The sequence below is a fragment of the Pelophylax lessonae genome (genome assembly GCF_965119305.1).
Source record: "Pelophylax lessonae genome assembly, chromosome: 6".
In the NCBI taxonomy this organism is placed as follows: Eukaryota; Metazoa; Chordata; class Amphibia; order Anura; family Ranidae; genus Pelophylax; species Pelophylax lessonae.
The window spans coordinates 180,960,931-180,987,345 of record NC_138773.1 but is presented as its reverse complement, the minus strand read 5'-3'; the positions used below and the strand labels follow the sequence as shown (position 1 = coordinate 180,987,345).

General features: G+C 42.6%; 1 protein-coding gene across 1 annotated transcript in view; it reads left to right on the top strand.

Annotated features, from left to right (window-relative positions):
• Positions 1 to 19,181: 19,181 nt before the first annotated feature.
• LOC309557581 (growth/differentiation factor 8-like) overlaps positions 19,182 to 26,415 on the top strand; it is a 37,111-nt gene continuing 29,877 nt past the window's right edge. The window contains exon 1 of the mRNA XM_082260370.1: positions 19,182 to 19,674. Within this exon, the coding sequence (XP_082116496.1) occupies positions 19,311 to 19,674 (364 nt within the window). The 5' untranslated portion in view covers positions 19,182 to 19,310. The remainder of the gene's footprint in view (positions 19,675 to 26,415) is intronic.

Genomic DNA, 26,415 nt, shown 5'->3' with positions numbered 1-26,415 from the left:
GAAATTTATTGTGAAAGAAATGTTTTACAGGTATGCCACAGAATGGGATACATTGTATTATCATCCTGTGGTATCACTGGTCAATCATCAGTTTAACAATTGGCACACATAATTTATACAGATCCCATAGTCCTTTGAGTCACTCAGTTTGTTATCTGTATTTAAAGTAGACTTTCCCCCCATTACCCTCCCCCCAACTAAAAATCACAGCAGCATACAGCCCTGCATGCTGATGTACATTCATCAGTTAAACAAACACTTTTTTGCGATTTAGTTACTGTATTCAGCTTCCTGGTTGAGTGAGACACTGACGATGTCACCATGACCTCACAGTTGAATCCTGGGAATTCCTGTCACATGTTCCAGGAGGAAGACCCAGATTTCCAGGAAGTAAAGGGAGATTAATTTATCTGCCCTTGGTAAAGATGACCACCATCAGAAAAAATGGGAAGAAAAAGAAAAATACGATCTTCAAAGATTTAAAAGCCTGCAGTTATCTAAGTATCTGTTTATAGATTACTGTTTCCTGATTGATGTAAACATTTCTAAAGATGTCTTTGATGTCATTTTTATGATAAGGGTAAAGGTCCTCTTGAAAGAAAGATCTTGTCACCATGATTAAATTGTCCAAAAAAGATTTGCCAGTAAAAGAGGAGAGTAAATATCTCTCTCACTGCCCACCTATCTGCTGAGAAAACAACACATCTGGGACTATGGACCATCAACTTCTCTTGCTGTGCTGAGTGGTCCACCTGGCCAACTACTTTGTCGCTACTGTGTCCTATAGTGGCATGGAGGTATGGGAAAAGGTTAAACGCTACTTGCTTTAGAGCTAGCTGAATTTCCAGCTTCCCTGACTAAAGCTAAGTATGCACGGGCCAAATGTGGGGCAACATCAGCCAGTTCAATAAAAACCAGCTTAAAATCGGCCCATGTGTATGGCACCCAATCCGCTAGAAGCCGTCTGTTCGGCTGGCTTCTTTCAAACAAGCATGCTGGACAACCAGTAGCCAACCAGTTCCTGATCAATGGCCAATAGCTGAGAGCGCTGACTGAAGTATTTTGGCAAGGGGGCAATCCCCTTGCCAGAACACAATAGAACAGCAGGGGAGATTGCTGTACTAACATTGGATTGTTAGTACAGTGGCTCCCACAGGACCTGTCAGTTTTTTTTTTTTTTTCATTTTTTACACACATAAATGTACACTCACAACTTGTTTTTGCTCAGCCTCAGGTCTGGCTTCAAGTAAACTGTCATGAAGGTAATATGTTAGATGCATTATTAGGAAACTGAACCACCAACTCTTACTGACCTGAAAGTAGTAGATCTGAAAAATAAAAAGTCATTACCTGCATACGTGTGACTTTACAGTGGTATTAAAGCTGTTGTATCCCGCTTTTTGACACTTTTACCTACAGGTAAGCCTATAATAAGGCTTACCTGTAGGTACAAATAATATCTCCTAAACCGGCACGGTTTAGGAGATATTTACAGTGCATGCAGCCGCTCGCGCGAGCGGCGCATGCGCTCTGAAGGTCCGGGGGGACCTTCAATTAACTTGCCGGGAGCTTGCCGGAAAAATCACTCCTGCGCGCATGCGCGGGAGTGACGTCATCGCGGCTCCGGCCAATCAGCACGCTGGAGCCGTCTCTTTCGGCCAATCAGCGCGCCGGAGCCGCCGAACCCGGAAGAGACGACGAGGGATCATGGCAGCGCCCGCATCGATGTCCGGGGGTCCGTGTCGGGGCTTCGTTTTAAGGTAAGTTAAACATAATGGGCTAGTATGCGATGCATACTAGCTCATTATGCCTTTGTCTTGCAGGTTTTTTTTTTTTTTTAATAGGGTTTACAACCGCTTTAAAACTATAAGCAAACATTTATTATATTGCAGCTCACCAATTCTTAGATGTGAAGACTGCATCTTCCTCTTTTAGGCTTTCTTTCTTCTATTGTCATCTGGTGATCTAGCCAGCAAGTCTGTTGTTTTTCAAAACACACGCTCTCCAGCAAAATGTATCAGTTTACATGGATGAGACAAACCACTGGCAGGGGTGATTAAAATGATCATCTTTGAATTATTCTTGCAAAATTTGTATCCCAAAAGAAAAAAAACTTTTGCTGTAACTGATTATAAAGTGTGAGCTGAGGTTTGGCTTCAATTTGTTAAGTGTATTTAATTATGATAATACATTTAACACTCCCTTCCCCAGAATGACAATGTTGCTGTCTGCTGTGCCTCCTGTGCCTATTTGTCCAGAGATGTGTCTCACTAATACCGGGGGGGGTGTTACTGGCCAGAGCACCGGGTGAAAAGAGAGGGAAGAAAGCCAAAGAAAAGAAAACTGATGGAGCCGACACATCTAATGATTGGTAAGCTACAATACAATGGTTTTGGGTTTAATATTGCTTTAAAGCTACAGGGTAAACACAGTGGCTTAGCGTGGGGGGTGCTGAGGGGGCCACTCGCACCAGGCGCAACATTTAGGGGGGCGCATAACACACCCACCGTCCGCGGGATCATAGTGTCCCTTTATTCTGATGATGCCCTGTCCAGCGGCCCGCCCGCCCGCACTCCGGCGGCCCGCTGAAGGTGTCACATGCGGCAAGGGGGCGGGGCTGGTCGTGGGTGAATATGGCAGTCTGTGGTTTAGTGCATGTGCAGCATGCTTCCAGAGTCTCCCCCTGCTGTCCGGGCCGGCCGCCGACATGCTGTTCCCTCCACTCCGGATCGCCTCCTCGAGTCGCCAGTGTTTGGACACAGAACAAGGTAAGTGATGTGCTGCCTGCCCCTGGGGGCCCAGGGAAGTGGACACGGGAGGGGGTGAGGTGGGTCAGTGTAGGGGGGTCAGTATAGGTGTCAGTGTAGGGGGTGTCAGTGTATGGGGGGGTCAGTGTAGGGGGGGTGTCAGTGTAGGGGGGTCAGTATAGGTCTCAGTGTAGGTGTCAGTGTACAGGGGGGGTCAGTGTAGGGGGGTCAGTGTAGAGGGGGGTCAGTATAGGTCTCAGTGTAGGTGTCAGTTTATGGGGGTCAGTGTCGGTGTCAGTGTAGGGGGATCAGTATAGGGGGATAAGTGTAGGGGGGTGTCAGTGTAGGGGGGAGTCAGCGTAGGTGTCAGTGTATGAGGGGGTCAATGTAGAGGGGGGGTCAGTGTAGGGTGGTCAGCAGTGGCGGCTGGTGCTCAAAATTTTTGGGGGGGCGCAAAAAGAAAAATGTAATAGGTATTGCTTCGCGCCAAAAAAACGCAGTAAAAAAATTGTGTGACTTTGAAGTCATGGTACAGGCATGGCACAGATATGGTATAGGCATGGCACAGGTCATGGTACAGGAGATGGTACATGCCCCCTTTCAATGCAGTGACCAGCGTACATGCCCCCTTTCAATGCAGAGACCAGCGTGTGTGCCCCCTTCAATGCAATGAACACTGTGCTGTGCCCCCTTCAATGCACTGAACACTGTGCTGTGCCCCCTTTCAATGCAGAGAACAGCGTGCGTGCCCCCTTCAATGCAATAAACACTGTGCTGTGCCCCCTTCAATGCAATGAACACTGTGCTATGCCCCCTTTCAATGCAGAGACCAGCGTGCGTGCCCCCTTTAATGCAGAGATCAGCGTGCGTGCCCCCTTCAATGCAATAAACACTGTGCTGTGCCCCCTTCAATGCAATAAACACTGTGCTATGCCCCCTTCAATGTAATAAACACTGTGCTGTGCCCCCTTCAATGCAATAAACACTGTGCTGTGCCCCCTTCAATGCAATAAACACTGTGCTGTGCCCCCTTCAATGCAATGAACACTATGCTGTGACCTCTTCAATGCAATGAACACTGTGCTGTGACCCCTTCAATGCAATAAACACTGTGCTGTGCCCCCTTCAATGCAATAAACACTGTGCTGTGCCCCCTTCAATGCAATAAACACTGTGCTGTGCCCCCTTCAATGCAATGAACACTGTGCTGTGCCCCCTTCAATGCAATGTACACTGTGCCGTGCCCCCTTCAATGCAATAAACACTGTGCTGTGACCCCTTCAATGCAATAAACACTGTGCTGTGCCCCCTTCAATGCAATGAACACTGTGCTGTGCCCCCTTCAATGCAATAAACACTGTGCTGTGCCCCCTTCAATGCAATAAACACTGTGCTGTGCCCCCTTCAATACAATGAACACTGTGCTGTGCCCCCTTCAATGCAATAAACACTGTGCTGTGCCCCCTTCAATGCAATGAACACTGTGCTGTGCCCCCTTCAATGCAATGAACACTGTGCTGTGCCCCCTTCAATGCAATAAACACCGTGCTGTGACCCCTTCAATGCAATAAACACCGTGCTGTGCCCCCTTCAATGCAATAAACACCATGCTGTGACCCCTTCAATGCAATAAACACTGTGCTGTGCCCCCTTCAATGCAATAAACACTGTGCTGTGCCCCCTTCAATGCAATAAACACTGATTGCAGAGTGCCCACAGCATTGTACCCGAATGATTGCAGAGTGCCACAGAATTGTACCCCAATGATTGCAGAGTGCCACAGAATTGTACCCCAATGATTGCAGAGTGCCACAGAATTGTACCCCAATGATTGCAGAGTGCCCACAGCATTGTACCCCAATAAATGCAGAGTGCCACAGCATTGTACCCCAATAAATGCAGAGTGCCCACAGCATTGTACCACAATAAATGCAGAGTGCCACAGCATTGTACCCCAATAAATGCAGAGTGCCCACAGCATTGTACCCCAATAAATGCAGAGTGCCCACAGCATTGTACCCCAATAAATGCAGAGTGCCCACAGCATTGTCCCCCAATCAATGCAGAGACCAGTGTGCGTGCTCCCTTCAATTTAATGCACTTACCTGGCGGCGGCGGCGGGTTCTTCCCTCCTCGATCCAGTTCGTCCTCTCTGCGGCGGCGGCGGCGGGAAGGTGAGCGACTTCTCCCTCGTCCTCCGAGCGGCGGTGACGGTGAGTGACTGACTCACGCACCGGCACCGCCCCCATTGTGACGTCAGGGATCGGATGTCCTGGATGATGATTGGTCCAGGCTGGAGACTGGACCAATCACAGCCAGGATATCAGAAAGTGGGGGTGTCCAATCGCAAAGACTTGCGCCCGGGTTACGCCCCCAGAAGACAGCCAATCTGCGCCTCTTCTGGGACGTAAACCCCACCCCCCCCCCCCCCCCCCTAGCCACCAGTTCCATCACAGAGGCCGGCAAACCCAATTTTTTTACAACTTTATTTGTTCGCTTTGTCATTTATTTTTTTTATTTTTTTAGGGGTAGGGGGCGGCGCCCTGGCGCCCCTATGCACGGGCCGCCACTGGTGGTCAGTATAGGTGTCAGTGTAGGGGGGGGGGTCAGTGAATGTGTCAGTGTAGAGGGCCAGTGTGTGGGATCAGTGTAGGTGTCAGTGAAGGGGTCAGTGTATGGGGGGGTCAGTGTAGGTGTCAGTGTATGGGGGGATCAGTGTAGGGGGGTCAGTGAAGGGGTCAGTGTAAGGGGGTTCAGTGTAGGTGTCAGTGTATGGGGGGTCAGTGTAGGGGGGGGTCATTGAAGGGGTCAGTGTAAGGGGGTTCAGTGTAGGTGTCAGTGTATGGGGGGTCGGTGAAGGGGGTTCATTGTAGAGGTCAGTGTAGTGGTCAGTGTAGGGAGGGGTCAGTGTAGGTGTCGGTGTAGGGGGGTCAGTGTAGGTGTCAGTGAAGGTGTCAGTGTAGGGGTCAGTGTAGGGGTCAGTGTAGGGGGGATGTCAGTGTAGGGGGTTCAGTGAATGTGTCAGATAGGAATCAGGAATGTAAGTGTAGTGTTCAGTGTAGGGGTCAGTATAGAAATTAGGTAGGTCAGTATAGTGATCAGGTCGGTTAGTGCAGGAATCAGGTAGGTCTGTGTAGTGGTCAGCTAGGTCTCTGTAGGTGTCAGTATAGTAATCAGGTAGGTTAGTGTAGGAATCAGGTAGGTCTCTGTAGTGGGCAAATAGGTCTCTGTAGGTGTCAGTATAGTGATCAGGTAGGTCAGTGAAGTGGGCAGTGTATTGGTAAGGTAGGTCTGTGTAGTGGCCGTGTAGGTCTGTGTAGTGGTCGGGTAGGTCAGGGTAGGTGTCAGTATAGAAATTAGGTAGGTCAGTATAGTGATCAGGTTGGTTAGTACAGGAATAAGGTAGGTCAGTGTAGGAATAAGGTAGGTCAGAGTAGGTGTCTGTATAGTGATCAGGTAGGTTAGTGCAGGAAACAGGTAGGTCAGTGTAGGTGTTTAATGAACAGGTAGGTCTGTGGAGTGGTCAGGTAGGTCTGTGTAGTGGTCAGGTAGGTCAGCGTAGGTGTCAGTAGAGTAATTAGGTAGCTCAGTGTAGTGATCAGGTCGATTAGTGCAGAAATCAGGTAGGTCAGTGTAGTTGTCTGTGTAGTGGTCAGGTAGGTTAGTGTAGGAATCAGGTAGGTCTGTGTAGTGGTCAGATAGGTCTCTGTAGGTGTCAGTATAGTGATCAGGTAGGTTAGTACAAGAAACAGGTAGGTCTGAGTAGTGGTCAGGTAGGTCTCTGTAGTGGTCAGATAGGTTTCTGTAGGTGTCAGTATAGTGATCAGGTAGGTTAGTACAGGAAACAGGTAGGTCAGTGTAGTGGTCAGTGTATTGGTCAGGTAGGTCTGGATAGTGGTCAGGTAGGTCTGTGTAGTGGTCAGGTAGTTCAGTGTAGGTGTCAGTATAGTAATTAGGTAGCTCAGTGTAGTGATCAGGTAGGTCAGAGTAGGTGTCTGTGTAGTGGTCAGGTAGGTCAGTGTAGGTGTCAGTATAGTAATCAGGTAGATCTGTGTAGTGGTCAGGTAGGTCAGTGTAGTGGTCAGATAGGTCTGTGTAGTGGCCAGGTAGGTCTGTGTAGTGGCCAGGTAGGTCTGTGTAGGTGTCAGTATAGTAATCAGGTAGGTCAGTGTAGGAATAAGGTAGGTCTCTGTATTGGTCAGCTAGGTCAGTGTTGGTGTCAGTGTAGGTGTCAGTGTAGTGGTCTAATAGGTTTGTGTAGGGGGCGCAAATTACTTACCTTGCCCCGGGCGCTGACAACCCACGCTACGCCACTGGGTAAACATTACAGCCAAATATAATTTTCAGGTGGAGAGCTCAGCAAAGGCAGCCCCCATGTTGCTCTCATAATGCTCTCATAATGGGTTTACTTTAGCTCTAGACCTCCTGAGTCCTGAAAGGTATGTTCTGTAATGAAGGTTATCCCAAAGATAGTATATCCGTGAGGGCCGCTATAAGATGACCTACCCCAAAGATTGCCCTGACCCTGCAAACCTCCTGACACCTCTGACACCCTGAGTTCAGACATGTTTCAAAGTAAGTAATGCAACTTACACAGACCAAACGGCAATAAAGTGACCAAATTACTGGAGAGTTCAGTATACAGAAATATATTACATGTAAAATGACATTATATTAAAAGATGTAATTAGTTTAACCTGGAAGCGAGGCTGCGACCACGGGTTTGAAAGGGAACTAGAGTGACCTTTTTTTATATATCTAATTACTTCCTTTTCAACCCCTAACACCACAGGCCCAATAAACTCTGTGACAAATATATAACCAACTAGGAAGGTAACACTGGTACTTTAGTGAAGGGTTTCCACTTAAAGTTGAGTTCCAGTCCCCAAATTACATTTTTTTTTTAAACTCCGCTGTAATTTGATGAATTTTTTATGCCAAATTTAGCTTGTGTCTATAGCCTATTCCTTTTAGTTTCAGTTTAAATAAAGAACAACTGCCTTAATCTCGGAAGCTGGCAGGGTCCATGTCCACTGTAGGCTTCTGAAGCCCTTAAGTATTTATTTCCAGGATAAGGTGCAGCTGGCTACCCAGCATGCACCTCCTGTTCTTGCGCCTGCGCAGTAATGTCACCGTGCTGGGCTCCTTCCTCCTGACATGTTACAATAGCAATGGTGACGTGGCCGAAGTTTCCGCCCCGTTGCTATAGCGATCTGTCAGTCATGGCATCCTGGTCCTCCCATGCACATAATTTCCGGTCTGGAAATAACACGAGATTCCATCACTAGATGATTCACAAGGACTCCTGGGATACATGACTCCACTATCCCAGCAGCCTTTGCAAATTGCCTAGTGATGTAATTGCCTAGGTCAGAGGCACCAGGAAGTGCAGCAGACAGAAGAAAAAAGGTGGTTTATTACAAAAAAATGTAAAATATCCATTTGGAAAAGCGCTTGTAATGCTTAAAACACACATTAAAAGAAGAAAAAATTAGTGTAACTCCCCTTAAATGGGTAAGTAGGGGGGAGGGGAGTGTAATTGAGAAGTCCTTGTGGTGAAGAGATTCTGTGTCTTCAGCTAGCTTAACAAGGGCACAGAGAGAGAGAGAGAGAGAGATTCTGGAAAGCTCTAATACTGTAAAAACCAAGTTCAAAGTGTCTCCTTGTTAACGAGATGCCGATCATTCGGAGAGAGGCAGAACGGCAGTTTGTCTATGTAAACAAGGCAGATTGCTGTTCTGCTAGTAAGGAAGACAGAGATATTGTGTTTCTGCTAAGCAGGAACACAGGTCTCTGTCTTCCTATAGTGCAGCCATTCCCAAACAGTAAGAAGCACTCCCAGGGAACACATTTAACCCTTTAGATCACCCCTACAGTGCATTTTTTTTGCACTGATTACTGTATTGGCGTCACTGTTCCTCAAAAAGTGTCAGTATCAGATTTGTCCGTCGCAATGTCGCAGTCCCGCTAAAAATCGCTGATTGCCGCCATTACTAGTAAAAAATATAAAAAAAAAAAAAAAAAAAGTCCATAAATCTATCCCATAGTTTGTAGACGCTATAACTTTTGCCCAAACCAATCAATATTCGCTTATTGTGACCTTTTTTGACCAAAAACATGTAGCAGAATACATATTGGTCTAAACTGATAAAGAAATTTGATTTTTTAAATTTTTTTAATGGATGGGTTTTATAACAGAAAGTGAAAAAATGCTTTGTTTTTTTCAAATTTGTCAGGATCTTTTTGTTTATAGCGCAAAAAAACTGCACAACCTAAGCTTTAGCAATATTTCATAAATCCTGGTATGATAAAGTTATATTTCTTTCAAGAGTTTACTCAAATGTAGAAAAAAATGGCTATTAATTCTAAACACCTCCAAATTATGAAGTGCAGGAAGATGATGGAACACATCACTCCGTCTGAGGAAGCCACACATAAAAGATACATCATGATTGCTCTCTAATAAAACGAAATTGCATGTTATGAGATAATTTATGGTTTATCAGACTTTGACATTAGGCCCTATGAAAATATAACTGCATCCAGTGCTTTTTTTTCTCAGAGAATAGGTGCATGAACCCCCCCCCCTTTCTTCGCCCCTACCCACCTGCGAGCACCATCCCTTGGTTCCATTCCCTACCAGTGGCGGCCCGCCCACTGGGGGGCACAGGGTGCCCCCCCTATCCATGTGTCCAGCCCCCTAATCTACATGCAATGTTTTTTTTTTTTTTTTGAAGCACGTGATTAGAGCCAGAGGCTCTAATAGGCTTCAAAAAAGGGTGGGCTCGGGGCACAGAGCACTGCGCCCTGAGCCCACCCAGTTTTTTGGCAATAGTGAATGAATATTCGCTATTGTCACACAGATTCTCCTCCTGGCCAATCAGGAAGCAGTCCTGAGACCCGTTTCCGATTGGCTGAAAGGAGAAGCCATGCTATTGGCCAAGGATGAGGGAGGAGACGCAGGGGAAGCACGACCCACGGAGGAGACTGAGGAGGCGACCTAAGGGCGATGTTGAATTAGCTGGCCGGCTTTATTTTTATGCGATTTCGGTCTGGATTGCTGTAAGTGCATCTCTTATTTATACAATAAAATAGTTACAATTTACACTATGAAGGATCATTATCTTTTTCATGCTGAGTGTTATCAATCGTAGCAAGTGGAAGCGGACGTGGTGTTAACAACTTTTGGATCCATACACTTCATGCTACTCCTTACACTAGAGGCCCTGGCGGGGTTATGCCACAAGTGTTGATGACCTTGAGGGTCACGATTTTCTGATAAAAAATCTATGTTATTTAGCTTTGGTGAAGGATTTACTTTGGGTGGGGAAGGACAGAAGAATTGCACAGCTGCATAGCAGCTAATATATATTTGAACATTATCACTGGTGTTCATATCTATACACACGTTGATATGGACTTTATTTCACATTGTTGATCATTTTCACTGTATGGACATTTATTTTAATAATGATGTCTCAACTCATTAATTTTCTCCTGGTTGTGTTAAGAGTTCCCTTCACTGGAACTAAGGGGCCAAGCCCAACCCCTGAAAAACAACCCCACACCATAATCCCCCCTCCACCACATGATTTGGACCAGTACACAAAGCAAGGTCCATAAAGACATGGATGAGCGAGTTTGGGGTGGAGGAACTTGACTGGCCTGCACAGAGTCCTGTCCTCAACCCGATAGAACAGGTTTGGGATGAATTAGAGAATTAGAGCGAAGACTGCAAGCCAGGCCTTCTCTCCAACATCAGTGCCTGACCTCACAAATGCACTTCTGGAAGAAACATTCCCATAGACACATTCCTAAACCTTGTGGACAGCCTTCCCAGAATAGTTGAAGCTGTTATAGCTGCAAAGGGTGGACCAACTCAATATTGAACCCTACAGACTAAAGCTGGGATGCCATTAAAGTTCATGTGCATGTAAAGGCAGGCATTCCAATACTTTTAGTAATATAGTGTATGTCCATCTGGAATTTATTTCACCAATTTGCAGTCACATATGAATGTTGCTCTGGCATAGCCTACCCCTTTGGAAGGAGTTGCTCATCTTACCTCATTTCTACTGTATGGATTTCCTATTCCTGCTGATCAGATTCTCAAGCAAAGATCTCCATCCAGTTGTGAGTCTCAGCACTAAAAGATTTTCCATTTACCCTGGAGAGAAATGTGAGAACTACTACTTGTTTCTCAAGGTTCATAATCTGAAGGTGTCATCCCCTTCCTTCCTTCACTACTTGTTGAGTCAGTGATCTGCAATAAGCACAGATCAGGTGTTAGGATAACTGATATTGACATGTTGTTCAGGGTCAGTGACTCACTAAACAGTCAAGTAAGAATACAAATGACAGCTCTTCAACATGCACATTCAAAAATAAGTCAACAATGGCAGCTGCCATATATTTGATTTAACAGCTCAACTTGAATTTGAAAGATTATTTAATTCCAAAAGCTATGGCCTAACTCAGGAAAACTGTACAACAAAGGATTACATAGAGAGAAATCCTGACAACTCATATCAGTAAGCGACTATTAACCACTTCCATACCGGGCCTATTTTGACACTCCTCTCCTACATGTAAAAATCATCATTTTTTTTTTGCTAGAAATTCACTCAGAACCCCCAAACATTACATATGTTTTTTTTTTAGCAGAGAGCCTAGGGAATAAAATGACGGTTGATGCAACTTTTTATGTCACACAGTATTTTGCGCAACAATTTTCCAAACGTGTTTTTTTTTTTTTTTTGAAGAAAAATGGTTTCATGAATAAAAAAAATAAAAAAACACTAAATTTGGCCCAATTTTTTGTATAATGTGAAAGATTATGTTATGCCGACTAAACAGATACCTAACATGTCATTTGTAGGAAAACAATTAGCCGCACATCCAGGGATTCCAAAAGGTTTCAAATACCTTTATTTCCAAAAGTTGCAAATGATGACACCAAAGACACCAGCATGAAGTCTCGTAGACGCGTTTCACATACACATCTTGTGCTTAATCATTACCGTCATAATCGTAATGATTAAGCACAAGATGTATGTGTGAAACGCGTCTACGAGACTTCATGCTGGTGTCTTTGGTGTCATCATTTGCAACTTTTGGAAATAAAGGTATTTGAAACCTATTGGAATCCCTGGATGTGCGGCTAATTCTTTTCCTACAAGTGTTCCCACGGAGGTGGGCCGGGGCCAGCACTCTACTGGATATCCTATCTCCTGGCTATCACCACACACTATACACCTGGAGCAGTGTCTTTCCTTTCTTCAGTATCCTAACATGTCATGCTTTAAAATGGCGCACACTCATGAAATGGTGATAAACTTCGGTACTTAAAAATCTCCATAGACGATGCTTTAAAATTTTTTACAGGGTACCAGTTTAGAGTTACAGAGGAGGTCTTGGACTAGAATTATTGCTCTCACTCTAACGTTCACGACGATATCTCACATGTGTGGTTTGAACATTGTTTACACATGTGGGCACGACTAATGTATGCGTTCGCTTCTGTGTGCAGGCACGCAGGGACAGGGGCACTTTAAAAAAAATATATATATATATTGCTTATTTTATTTTTATATTTTTACAGTTTCCTTTTATATATATATATATATATATATATATATATATATATATATATATATATATATATATATATAATTTTTTTATCACCTTTTTTCTTATTACAAGGAATGTAAAAATCCGTTGTAATAAGAAAAGGGCATGACAGGTCCTCTTTATGGAGAGATGTGGGATCTATAACTCTAGGCTGGAAAGACTGAGATTTAAAAAAAAAAAGAAAACAACAATCTCAGCCTTTCCAGCCCAGATAATGGAAGTATTTACAACTGCCGAGCCCGACATGACGTCATAACGTCGTGCCCGAGCCTCCGAGAGTACTAAAGGCTGCTGGGGACCATCTGGTCCTCGGTATTCTTTATGGTGAACTTCCGCCTCATGTAGGAACGATCAAGCGACTGAACTGCCGCTATGATTGTTCTTATGGTGAAGGGAATCGCTGGCTGCTAAAGATGATATCTGAATGATTCCTGTAGCTGCAGGCATCATTCAGATATCCCCACTCAAAGCTAAAGACGTCATATTGGGCGGGCAGTGTTTAGCAAACCATTGAATTATATAAATAAATAACACTTTATCAATCAACTGAACTTCCGCTATGATTGTTCTTATGGTGCAGGGAATCGTCGGCTGCAAAAGATGATATCTGAATGATTCCTGTAGCTGCGGGCATCATTCAGATATCTCCACTCAAAGTCCAGGATGTCATATGACGTCCTCGGGCGGGCATTGGTTAGCAAACCATTGAATTATATAAATAAATAACACTTTTTTAATCAAGCTAATCTTAAACCGACAAAATAAATAATATCAAAAGCCATTGTTTCCAAAACAGGTCCTCAAATTCCAACAGCAGTGAAGGGATTGCAAATAACCACACATGTGCACAGTTCATAGTATTTATGAGGTTAGTTCACTTTTACCAAAAAAAAAAAAAACTGCTTATGCTGTTCAGGGGCATCTGATAAAAACAATCTGTGCAGCTCTGACTAAAGTTAAATAATGCCCTTGCTATAGATGTATTCCGTTTACATACCTCACGAAGCCTGACTAGAATACTCCCAGGATGTTGCTAGGATGTTGGAAACTGAGGCCTAGTCATTTCTGCTCCCCTCCAACATCACAGGAGTGAAAGCTCAAATTGTGAGCTCAGAGCCACTGCATCAGAGGAGAGAAAGAGCATGTGAGGGTGTTTGAATCAGAGAAAGAGCTTCTTCCTTTGATGGCGGAGGTGAGCAGTAATGACTAGGCCTCACTTAGCAACGTCCTGGAAGTATTCCAGTCAGGCTTTGGGAGGTATGTAAATGGCCTACACTTATAGCAAGGACATTATTCAATTTTAGTCAGAGCTGCACAGTTTGATTTTGAGCTACAGGCGCCCCCTTATCTGCATAGACAGTTTTTTGGTAAAGGTAAACTAACCCTTTAATGTCCCAGCAATGAAAAGTACCCCACAGGAACATGTACTGGATACAAACAGGCTGCACTATTCATAAGTCTGAGTCCTGTCATGCAAGGTACACTTTGTGGTAACAGTGATCTAACCCAATAAATACTATGCATAAAAACAGAAGATGAGGGCCCACGGGACTTTAACGAGAAATAAAAAAAAATTGTAAAATTACATTAGTTTATAATATAAAAATAGTAAGAAATACATAATGGTACACAAAACAAGGATGATCATCAACAGAAAACATTTCCATTACATACATATACTTGTTAGTCTGCTTGAACATCAACAATATCAACAACATCAATGGTCTGTGTCAGATGAATCTCGACGTGTTTCGTGAAGACACTATTTTGTTTCATGAGGAGAAAAGCACAGGTATCTAAAAGCAAAAACATCATACGTGACCCAAACAGCAACAAAACAAAAAAAAGGGGGAGTATACCTTTTCATGTAGCAACAGCCTGTAAATTCAAAAGTATTCAAGGTCCACTTGCCAGGACCCTACTGTTTTCCCATGTCCAGACTATCAATTAAAAGTACATCAAAGTGGAAGAAACCGCTATACTTCTCACACAAAAATGTTTTTCCCCTACTGGAGCAAATTAGATCATGCTTTATTGGGGGTTTGTTTTGCCTTCCTCTGGACCAATTGTGGGTATAGGAGTGTAGCTATATATATATATATATATATATATATATATAAGTACACCCCTCACATTTTTGTAAATATATATATCTTTTCATCCGACAACACTGAAGAAATGACACATTGCTACAATGTAAAGTAGTGAGTGTACAACTTGTATAACAGAGTAAATTTGCTGTCTCCTCAAAATAACTCAACACACAGCCATTATTGTCTAAACCGGTGGCAACAAAAGAGAGTACAGCCCTAAGTGAAAATGTCCAAATTGGGGCCCAATTCGCCATTTTTTCTCCCCGATGTCATTTGACTCCTTATTGTAAGGTCTCAGGGGTGAATGGTGAGCAGGTGTGTTAAATTTGGTGTTATCGTTCTCTCATACTGGTCACTGGCAGTTCAACATGGCACCTCATGGCAAAGAACTCTCTGACGATCTAAAAAAAGAATTGTTGCTCTACATAAAGATGGCCTAGGCTATAAGAAGATTGCCAAGACCCTAAAACTGAGCTGCAGCATAGTGGTCAAGTACCATACATCGGTTTAACAGGACAGGTTCCACTCAGAACAGGCCTCACCATGGTCAATCAAAGTTGAGTGCACATGCTCAGCGTCATATCCAGAGGTTGTCTTTGAGAAACAGACGTATGAGTGCTGCCAGCATTGCTACAGAGGTTGAAGGGGTGGGAGTCAGCCTGTCAGTGCTCAGACCATACGCCGCACACTGCATCCAATTGGTCTGCATGGCTGTCATTCCCAGAAGGAAGCCTCTTCTAAAGATGATGCGTAAAAAAACAGTTTGCTGAAGACAAGCAGACTAAGGACATGGACTACTAGAATCATGTCCTGTGGTCTCTTGAGACCAAGATAAACCTATTTGGTTCAGATGGTGTCAAGCGTGCGTGGCAGCAATCAGGTGAGGAGTACAAAGACAAGTGTGTCTTGCCTACAGTCAAGCATGGTGGTGGGAGTGTCATGGTCTGGGGCTGCATGAGTGCTGCCGGCACTGGGAAGCTACAGTTCATTGAGGGAACCATGAATGCCAACATGTACTGTGACATACTGAAGCAGAGCATGATTCCTTTCCCTTCAGAGACTGGGCCACAGGGCATTATTCCAACATGATAACGATCTCCAAGATGACCACTGCCTTGCTAAAGAAGCTAAGGGTAAAAGTGATGAACTGACCAAGCATGTCTCCAGACCTAAACTCTATTGATCATCTGTGAGGCATCCTCAAATGGAAGGTGGAGGAGCGCAAGGTCTCTAACATCCACCAGCTCCGTGATGTCATCATGGAGGAGTGGAAGAGGACTCCAGTGGCAACATGTGAAGCTCTGGTGAACTCAATGCCCAAGACAGTGCTGGAAAATAATGGTGGCCACGCAAAATATTGACACTTTGGGCCCAACATGGACATTTGCATTTAAGGGTGTACTCACTTTTGTTGCCAGCGGATTAGACATTAATAGCTGTGTGTTGAGTTATTTTGAGGGGACAGCAAATTTACACTGTTATACAAGCTGTACACTCACTACTTTACATTGTAGCAAAGTGTCATTTCTTCAGTGTTGTCACATGAAAAGATATAATAAAATATTTACAAAATTGTGAGGGTTTTCTCACTTTTGTGAGATTCTGTATATAAATATTCATTTATTCATTTGTATATTTATTTATATACTTATATTTTTACCTTGGTTTAACTAGATGGACTTGTGTCAGCCAGACTAACTATGTAACAATTTACATTAATCATTGAAAAAGATCAACTTACCATTGCCAGAGTTGCAGGCAACAAATTCTAAGGTACTTGTACTGAAAGAAATATATAGGCTGCTGTTGTTGACCCTATTTAACCACTTTACCACCGGAGGATTTTGCTGTCTTACGTCCAGGCCACTTTTTGCTATTCGGCACTGTGCGAATTTAACTGACAATTGTGCGGTCATGCAACGCCGTACCCAAACGAAATTTATGTTCTTTTTTTCCCACAAACAGAGCTTTCTTTTGGTGGTATTTGATCACCTCTTCGCTTTTTATTTTTTGCGATATTAATAAAAAAATGTGAAAATTTTGAAAAAATAACAATATTTTCAATTTTTGTCATATATTTAGGCCAAAATGTATTTAGCTACATGTCTTTGACAAAAAAATTCTCAATGAGCGTATTTTTAACTGCTTTATGACCGGAAGGTTTTACCCCATTCCTGACCAGGCCATATTTTGCGATTCGGCACTGCATTACTTTAACGGACAATTGCGCGGTCGTGCAACGCTGTACCCAAAAAAAAAAAAGAGCAACAATTTTGTAAAAACAACAATATTTTTCACATTTTTTTATATGAAATTCCCCCCCCCCCCCCCCCAAAAAATGTAAAAATCTAAATTTTTTATCATTTTAGGCCAATTTTTTTTCTGCTACATATTTTTGGTAAAAAAAATCGCAATAAGCGTATTTTGATTGGTTTGCGCAAAAGTAATTGTGTTTACTAACTAAGGGAAAGATTTCTGTCATTTTTGGGGTTTTTTTTAACGAGTAATGGCGGCGATCTGCGATTTTTTTTGCTAGACTGCGACATTGCGGCAGACAGATCGGACCCTTGACTGACATTTTTAACACTTTTGGGGGTACCAGTGACATTACTACAGTAATCAGTGCTATACATATGCACTGTTACTGTAAAAATGACACTGGCAGCGAAGGGGTTCATTTTTATTGGAGAGGGAGGGGTTAATGTATGCCTGGTGCTTACTAACGTGTGTGGGGGGAGGTGACTGAGTGACACAGGGACAGATCGCAGGTTCAGCTATGATCACCGCCGCTCCTCCCCATGCCCGACTCCCTCTGTAACTGAATACAGCGGGAGCGAGCCTCCGGCGGCGCGCGCGCGCCGCCGAGAGATGGGAATGTCTGGTGACGTAGGTCTACGTCGCCAGATGATAACGAGCCACTTTGCCGCAGTACAATCAACGTGACTGGTCGGCAAGTGGTTAAAAATGCTAATTACATGGCTATCTCTGCTTCCATAGTTTTTGGATAACTGGCCAAAGACAAATACGCAGCAAGTGAAATTAGAGTGAAGTCACACCTCCTGATTTCCATACTACTTTTTGTCAGTGACTCAGTTAGTACCAAAGCCCAGAATAGCACAGAGGATTGAAACATTTAAATTAAGATGAGATCAGCAGTGGCAGCCAATGTCTTTCTTTACCTAAACCACTTTTATTGATCTGAATCTATTGTATAGTACTGCTTTATGTATTTGTTTCTTTTCAAGGCAGTTGATATTAGTGATCGACTGATATCGTTTTTCATTGCCGAATATTTTGGTCAATATTTTGGCCGATATTTTCGTACATTTTAATTTTTTTTTTTTCTTGACAGGTACTCTTGTGGAGGGATCTGGGGGTCTAAATGACCCAAAACCCCTCTTCTGCACTTAAAAGCATTCAAAATGCCAAGTTTGGCTGTTTTGAATGCTGTCATTTTCTTTTAATTTGGCGCCAGTACCCAAAAGTGATGTCATGACATCACTTCCAGGTTTTTGCATGGAGACCCGAATGCAGCTTTGATGGGGACTTCGGTGGCCGTGCAGGCTGGTTGCCCGGTTCTCCCGGTGGGACGGAAGACTAGGGTGAGCCGCGGAAGGCGGCAGGAGGGGTGGACGTCCCCTCCCGCTCCTTGTAATGACAGCCGAATGGCTTCTCAGCCGCATTGGTTGTCATTACAAGACAGCGGACCGTCGGCTATGGTTGCCGGTACCGGGGTGATGCCTCTAGCTGCAGGCAACACTCCGGTACAAGCACTTTTCCAAAATATCGGCAATATCGGTAACCTGCGGGGCCGATTCCAATATATATCGGGGAAAGTGCATATCGGCCCTCGATATACCGGCTTAGCCGATAATCGGTCGATCCCTAGTTGATATGCATTCCATTATTATACAGTAATTTGTGAAATTATCATTAACTCTTTAACCAACTATATTCTAGTAAAGGATATGAAAATTACATTTCAACACCTAATCTATAACAATTGGAAAAGAAAAAAAGAAAATGGAAATAAAGAAAGCTAATGCCAATAAAGTAAGTAACGTTCGGTGACAGCCTACACCAAGGGCAGAAGCTTGAACTGCAAAAGCCCCAACAGTAAAACTGGCTATATTAGTTATACATGTCAGTAAAGAAACACAACCTATTAAATCTATTTTAAGGCTAAGGGATGCTATCCAACATATAATGACATGTCCACATGGGTGCTAATACTTGCTGTTGCTTTGCCACTCTTTATTAAAAAAGGTCAAAGTTTTAAAACAGCACTTCCTACCTAACATGTAAGTATTGCTAGCTATCTGTTCTGTTTATACAGGACCAGTCTGATGGTGAATTATTTATGTATATATTGTAGGAAAAATGTTATTGTAACCCAAAATGGTTTCTGGTATCATACAAGTACTTTTTTTTTTTTTTTTTATGAAAATAAGATAATATTTTTGGATTAATAGAGCCCAGCTTTATGCCCACAGTACATATTTAAGTATTTCTTAAACATCTGGTAAAATTAGGAAATTACATTTAATTAGAGTCATTGAAAAGATAAACTGGGTTTTGGCATGCAACAAACCGCCACCACAGTAACACAGCTCAATAGACTCTGCCAGCTGAATTCATTGTTAATGAGGCAGCCAATCACTGGTTCTGATGATGCAAGCGTAACTTAAGTTACAGTATAAAAGTACAGATGAGCTGCAGATGATTTATTAGTGTGACAGGTTCCACTCTAGTAACAGTAAGTAGGAGTCTTTGACGTTTCAATATCCTATAACATAGACCACGAAGTAAGGGTAAACATTACAGTTGACTAAATGAGAACATGATAAAGGTACGTGCTTGCTGCTATTTTTACCTGTGCATTTTAGTAGTTCTTCCATCAGTGGAACTGAATGACAACGATCAAGCAGCTAATAAGGACACTCTGTGCACTTCTTGCTCCTTGAGGCAGAACAGCAAGTCTACAAGACTAGAAGCTATAAAATTCCAGATACTTAGCAAGCTTCGCTTGGAACAAGCACCTAACATCACCAAGGAAGTTATAAAACAAATGTTGCCAAAAGCTCCACCTCTGCAAGACATAATAGACCAGTATGATGTTCAAAGCGATGCAAGCATTGAGGGGTCTTTGGAAGACGATGATTATCATGCCACCCCTGAAACATTCATTATAATGCCAACAGAAAGTAAGTATGTCATGTTTGGACTGGATTAGCTATGTCGTTTTTTGGTAATTGCTTGCATGTTATCACTTTGTATTTAAAACCTTGAGGGTTAGTTCAAATTGCATGAGAATTCAAGTACTTATGGAAGTCCAAACTACTGCATATCTGATATTACTGATTTAGCCACTGTATTGGAGCTTCTAAGTTAGAGATTATACATTAACTGTAAAAATGTTTGCGTTGAAGTGTATAGGTTTGCATAAATCATTCAAATAGAACAACATTCGAATAACTAATTCCACAGTGGCAAAAACTGTCAGGAGCCCAATAATACCTTGGAAATGTTACATTACCAGATCCCTTTACTGCCAGCACCCCACAAAGTTCAAGTGTAACATCAGCCAAGGTACATTATTAGTCATGCCATTAAACCATGGAGCTATAAAATCTTTACAATTATGGAAAAAGCCTAAAGAATCATGGAATTTTTAGATATTTTTCTGATCTAAAGATAATATCTTTACAATTATGGAAAAAGCCTAAAGAATCATGGAATTTTTAGATACTTTTCTGACCTAAAGATAAAAACAATGCGATAACATACTTTTTTTGTTGTTACAGTGCAAGAATGCATGTTAATTGTTCCATAAGATGTTTAGGTTAGTATATGTAAAAGCAGAATGTTAATGGTAACAGCTCATAGATATTTGATATTCTATACCAGGGTTTCTCCTGAGGTTGCTAGGAGTTCCTTGAGCAATGGGCAATTTCTGCCTCTCAGATAAGTTCCCAATGATATATTTGTTCCTTTTAGCTATCTATAAGGGGGTAATTCTTCCCAACGATGACAAGAGTAAGGAGCATTCTTCCCACTGACTGTCACAGCAATGTGTCATGAGTTGTAGATTTTTAATTTTTAGCAGGGGTTCCCCAAGACCAGAAATGTTCCTCTGTGTTGAAAAGGTTGAGAAAGGCTGTTCTATACTATAATTTCTAATAATGTTTGTAAGGCTGTAAGGATGTAAGCATTCATTTAAAAAAAAATAATAATATCCAGCTCTCTTGAAACTTCTACATTTTTGGGTTCCATGGGCTCCAATATTAAAATCAACCCAAACACTTACAGGGGGATGTATTATCTTTATGTATTCATAAAACATCATTTGATGCAATCTCACTTTTCTGATTTTGGGGGTTTGATAGCACACTTAACTGTGCATAAAGTAAATGACTTGTGTTAAAGTGCACTCTAAAGTATATCTAAACCCCCAAACAAATTAAATATATTGCTGCTTACCAGTCCTTAGAAGAGGTGGCTGCATTTGTTTTCTTTTTCAGCTTTTTTCCTACTGGGTAGTCCTGGAAATAACCAACTTCCTATCCCTGGGTGGATATGCCCACTACTCCACTGTATCTATTGAAGAAGCCATGTTTGTTACCCAGGGAGGATTTCAAACATGCCTTTGCTCAAATCTATTGCATGGGGGATGGGTAGATTAGTAATATACAATCCAAAAATAAGGATGTCGTTGCTACCGTTTCAGCACACATGAAGTGGCAAGATAAGCAGGTGTATTCTATACTTGCTACAAAAATGTTCTTAGTCTGAAAAGTATAAACTAATGTCGCTGCAACATATAAGATTTTATGTTTTTGAGTTTAGTATTCAAGGTATATGCCTTTGATTTATGATCCTGTCTTATTTTGAATAAACCTACTATAAAAGTGTAAGTGCTCCCCTTCATAATGTCAAAATAAGTCTTGTACACATTTTAACAGAGTGCAGCATTACATATATTGGCCATCAGCAGAACTCTGTTTAAAACAGAAACATTTTATAACTTATAATGCCAGATGTGTTTGGATCTCTATATATAATCTATTAAAAGTTGTTTCTCTTTTTCAAAAGCTAGGAGGGCTGCTAACTAGCCAATTCCCTAAAATAGATAACCACAGAAATATGTTGTTCAAACTGCTGGAAGACCATTGGGAGTAAGTAGAAGGCATGCTATATCTGTGCCTGCCTCCAACATTGACAGCTATGGCATGCTTGGGAAGGAGCTTCTAGGTTTTTGAAACGCGTTGGTTTGTGTTAAAGAGCAATTGAGACAAAAGCCAAGAGAACTCTTTCAAAGAAATGGTTATTTTTGTGAAGTTACACTGGGGTTGTAATATTGGCAATTTAGAAGTTTATAATCAAATAGTACCTTGTGGCATTCATTCATAGCCCTCTATAAATAATTAACATATGAAAGCAAAGCTGGACTTTATTCACTGGAGGCACACAACACAACACCTCTCTGGTAAGATCATTTCTTACATACAGGGCATTTTTTTTGTTTTGCAGGCAGAACCAGGTTTCTTCTTGGCCAACCACAGCTGTGGTCTAAGACAGCAAGACTGCCAGTGGTGGCACACGTTCAACTGTAAATCATACTGTGGACTTAAAGTAAAAGTAAATCCATCAATTTAACAGTTTAAAAAAAAAAAAACAATTACATTTCTGTAGCGTAACGGAGATATAACTGTCAGATTGGTTGTGCTCTCAACCAAACTGTCAAACCATCCAATTGCTAGTGTCATAACTGATCACATGTGCCAGTAAAGATTAAACAGAGGTCAAGATGGCAGCTTCCTTGGCTGAAAACAATAGGAGGGTATACTTCCACTTTAAGTCAAGTTAGCCTAGCTGGCCTTAGTCTTGATGTGTCTTGCGTTGTTATGATGTGTGATCTCGTTGATGGGCTAGCTAGTCCACTGTGATATGGAGGGAAGCAATACAGAATAGTTGGCCTAGGGTGACTAGTAGAAATAAACTCAACCCTGATTACACTATTACAACAACCTGTAAATAAGCAATGTATTTTTACCAATTAAGCATAAAAATATATGGCTAAAAAATATATAGTGGAAGCCACCTTTTTGCCTCTGCCCCTTACTGGCACTGGCATACTGTGCTTAAAGGTAAATACAATGCTGTATATAAGAGTTCATTTTTTAAATGATTCTGGTTATATTATTCTCTCACAGGGCCATTTGGTGTGGGGGGACCATATAACAAAACCATTACGAATTTCCACTGTTTCTCTAATCTCAATCCCCAACACATTTACTGAACTGATATTAAAGCAGTATTAGACCCAAAAGCAGACATTTATTATATTATAGCTACTAATTCTTTGAAGTGATGGCTGCACTAGTTTTCTTATTATAGGCTTTCTTTCCTATATTTTCATCTGGCTAGAAAGACTGTTGTTTTTTTTTGTTTTTTTCAAATTCTTTATCAGACTGTTGTTTTTTTAACAGAACAAGCTCTCCTGCAAAGGTATCAGTTAGAGTGTTGAGACAAACCATTTACCACGGACAGGGGTGCTGACAATGATCAGCTTTTATTTATTCATGTAAAAACTATCATTCCAACAGAAAAAAAAACTGTTGCTGTAACTGTTTGTGTAACTGCAGATTGAGCTGGAGTTTGGCTTCAATTTGTTAGCGTATCAAAATCTGCTAATACATCTAACACCCCCCCCCCCCACCAGACTGACAATGCTGCTGTCCAAAGGTGCCCTTGTGCTCCTTCATCCTGAGTGGGGATCTCTAATACAGGAGGTGTTACTAGCCAGACCACAGGGTAAAAACAGAGGGGAAAATGTCATAAAAAGAAAACAAATGCCACCACATCTAAGGGTTGGTAAGCTGCAATGAATTACATTTTTTGATTTGGGCTTATTACTGCTTTAAAATCTGACAGGTTTCATAGGGATAGAATGGATGTTTTCAAACTGGATATAAATTATTCCCTATTTCTTTTTGTACATCACGGGACACAGATCCATAAATCATAACATATGGGTTATATAGCCAGCTACAGGTGAAGGACACTGACAACCAATCAGAAAGGATGTCCCCCTATAAAACACCTTCCACACAGGAAGTACCTTAGTTTTTTCACCAGTGTCTAAAGGTGATGGTCATGGGGGGGAGTCTCTCCACATATTCTTCAAAGAAGAAGAAAAAAGATTATGCTATATACCCTTATCAAAGATCACCGAATCTAAGGGGTTAGCTATCAGATACATCTAAAAAAGTCAGAAGACTAAAAAGATGGTACCTGAGCCTTGGGAAGCAGTTACAAGGTTTTGCCTGTAATGTTGTCCTTTTTAGGCGCTGGGCCCTGGGATCTGGACCCGTAGTAACACCCATCCCCAAAGGGTTGCTCTACAGGTCCAAGGCCGTGTCCCCTCTAAAACAAGGGGACCCAGTCCTTGAAGATCGGCAAGACAAAGCTCACAGTGATGGGTGAAGATTGGATTCCTGTTTCAAACAGAATCCTGCAGCAGGACTGGTAAGTCCAATTTAAAATATTTACACATACAGCAAATGTAAATATTTTATGCACTGTTCCCTTTAAAAGATAACAGGAACGGAGTACCATGTGGGTTTCTGCATAAGACTATGGATGTTAAGCTATGCAAATACATCTTGTGCAGTTGTGGTATGGATACAAAGATTGTTTAAACATTATTTCTTTGCCTCTTTGTTTGACACACTGTTTTAACCCAGGGCTGATCACCTGAAAGGTATTAGCTGTGACAAACCAAATTCGGCCTAAGCTGCTCTTACCCCATGTTGTTGTCTTCGCCTTGACGCGAAATCGCCCACGTGTTCGTCTCCTCCCTCGATAGCATGTCTGTGGTGAAGGCCCATTCACGTACGCACGAATCTTCACCCTTTTAAAACGGGTGTACCCTGCATGGAGGGCGTGTTTGCACGAGATTGGTGTGCACGTGGACACCACCTAGCATGGCGCGTACGCGCAATACTGTATAAATCGGCACGATTAAAAGGAACTGTTTCCAACGCGCTAGCCTCTGTCAGAGGCTGAAGGGGACACAGAGCAGCAGCAGCTGGGTTGCATAAGTTACTGTGGGTGTATGTTACTGGCACAAACAGGTCCTGTATCTTTGGGATAATCAGTGCTGTGTGTGATAAGCTGTATAAGCTTGGCACAAGCCTTGAGTACACTAAAGTTAGTACCTCAAGTTTGTCTTGCTATAAAGAAATGTCTGCCCGTAAGAGGGCTGGGGGGGCACAGTTGGAAGGGGCACTAAGATGCCGCCATCTGGCCTTGAAGGTCCTAGCTGTGCTTCCTCTGTGTCTACTCCCCCTGAAGAGCCAGAGGTGACTAGCCAATCTGAGCCATTACGGTTGTCAGGTATAGTAGCTACTCCAGGTGCTTCTGCCTCAACATATGTCACTAAGGACTAGTTGGCATCGGCATTAGCAAGCCTTGAGGGTAAGATTGCTGGCATGATTGTAGCATCACAAGGAGGGAGAAATGTGATAGATCCCCCTCACCTGAGCCACTCCCTGAATAAGTTCAGGATTGGGCAGAGGATGTGGAAGAAGTAGCTGATGATGACCCTATGGAAGGTCAAGCTGAGGTTTCCACTTATGAGGAGTCAGGGTCATAGGAGTCTTTATCAGCCTCTCAAACCCAGCCTGGTCTGGATACAAATTTCCTCCCTTAGAGATGGCTGAAGTCTCTTTTTCCTTTCAAGGCTCATTGCGCCCTGCTCATAGTCCTCAGACATTTCCCATACATCTGCTCTTGGAGCAAGTAATGTATAATGATTGGAATCATCCTGATAGGATTTTTGTTCCTTCTAAAATGTTTTCTCTATTGTATCCTATTGAGGAAATATTTACTAAGAAATGGAAAATACCCACTGTGGATGCTGCAATTTCTTTGGTTAACAAGAGTTTAACCTGCCCTGTGGATACTGCCCAGATTTTTAAAGATCCAGCAGATAAAAAGTTGGAATCTTTATTGAAAGCCTCCTTTGCTGTTGCTGGATCTGGGATACAACCAGCAGTAGCAGCCATAGGAGTTTGTCAGTCTTTAAAAGACTGTATGAAGCGAGTGTCCAAGACAGTTCCTTCTCAAGGAGAGTCTGTGGAAGATCTGCCAGATCTGCCTCGCACTTTATGTTTCGCAGTTGATACTTTTACAGACTCCATACGGCAAATGTCACGCTTTGCTCTTATGACAGTGCATATGCGCAGAATCCTTTGGTTAAAGAGCTGGTCTGCGGAATTACCATGTAAAAGTGGCTGGCTTCCCTTTTCAGGGAGAACACCTTTTTGGTGACGATCTGGATAAGGATATCCAAAAGATCTCTGGGGGAATAGTACGTTGCTACCTGTAAAAAGGAAGAGCAATCATCCCTCTTTTAAGATCCCCAGCACTCATACTACCAGTGCTTCTAATTCCAGATGGTGGAGATGGCCTCAGTCATCATCTGGGTCCAGAACCAAGCCTTCAGGGCAGGGACAGAAAAAGCCCTGGGCCCAGAGATCAGTCAAGTCTTCCTCTAAGCCTTCTCTGTGAAGGGGCGCCCCCACTTACTTGGGTGGGGTGAAGGCTGCTTTGGTTCTCAAAGCTTTGAGTGGAAACAATCCAAGACAACTGGGTTATCTCCACCATCTCGCAGGGGTACAAACTGTAATTTCGAGTGTTCCGGCATCCTCGCTTTGCAAGGTCAAGCATACTGAAAGATACCCTAAAAAGATGATCTCTCTTTCTGGCGTTGGACCAGCGGAGGGCCCAAAGAGTGATAACGAAGGTTCTGGAGAACTAAAGGTTCAGGGGTTTTTACTCAAACCTGTTCATAATCCCCAAACCAAATGGGGATGTGAGACCTATTCTGGATCTCAAAGCTCTAAACCAGTTTCTGAACGCTCGTACTTTGCATAAGGAGT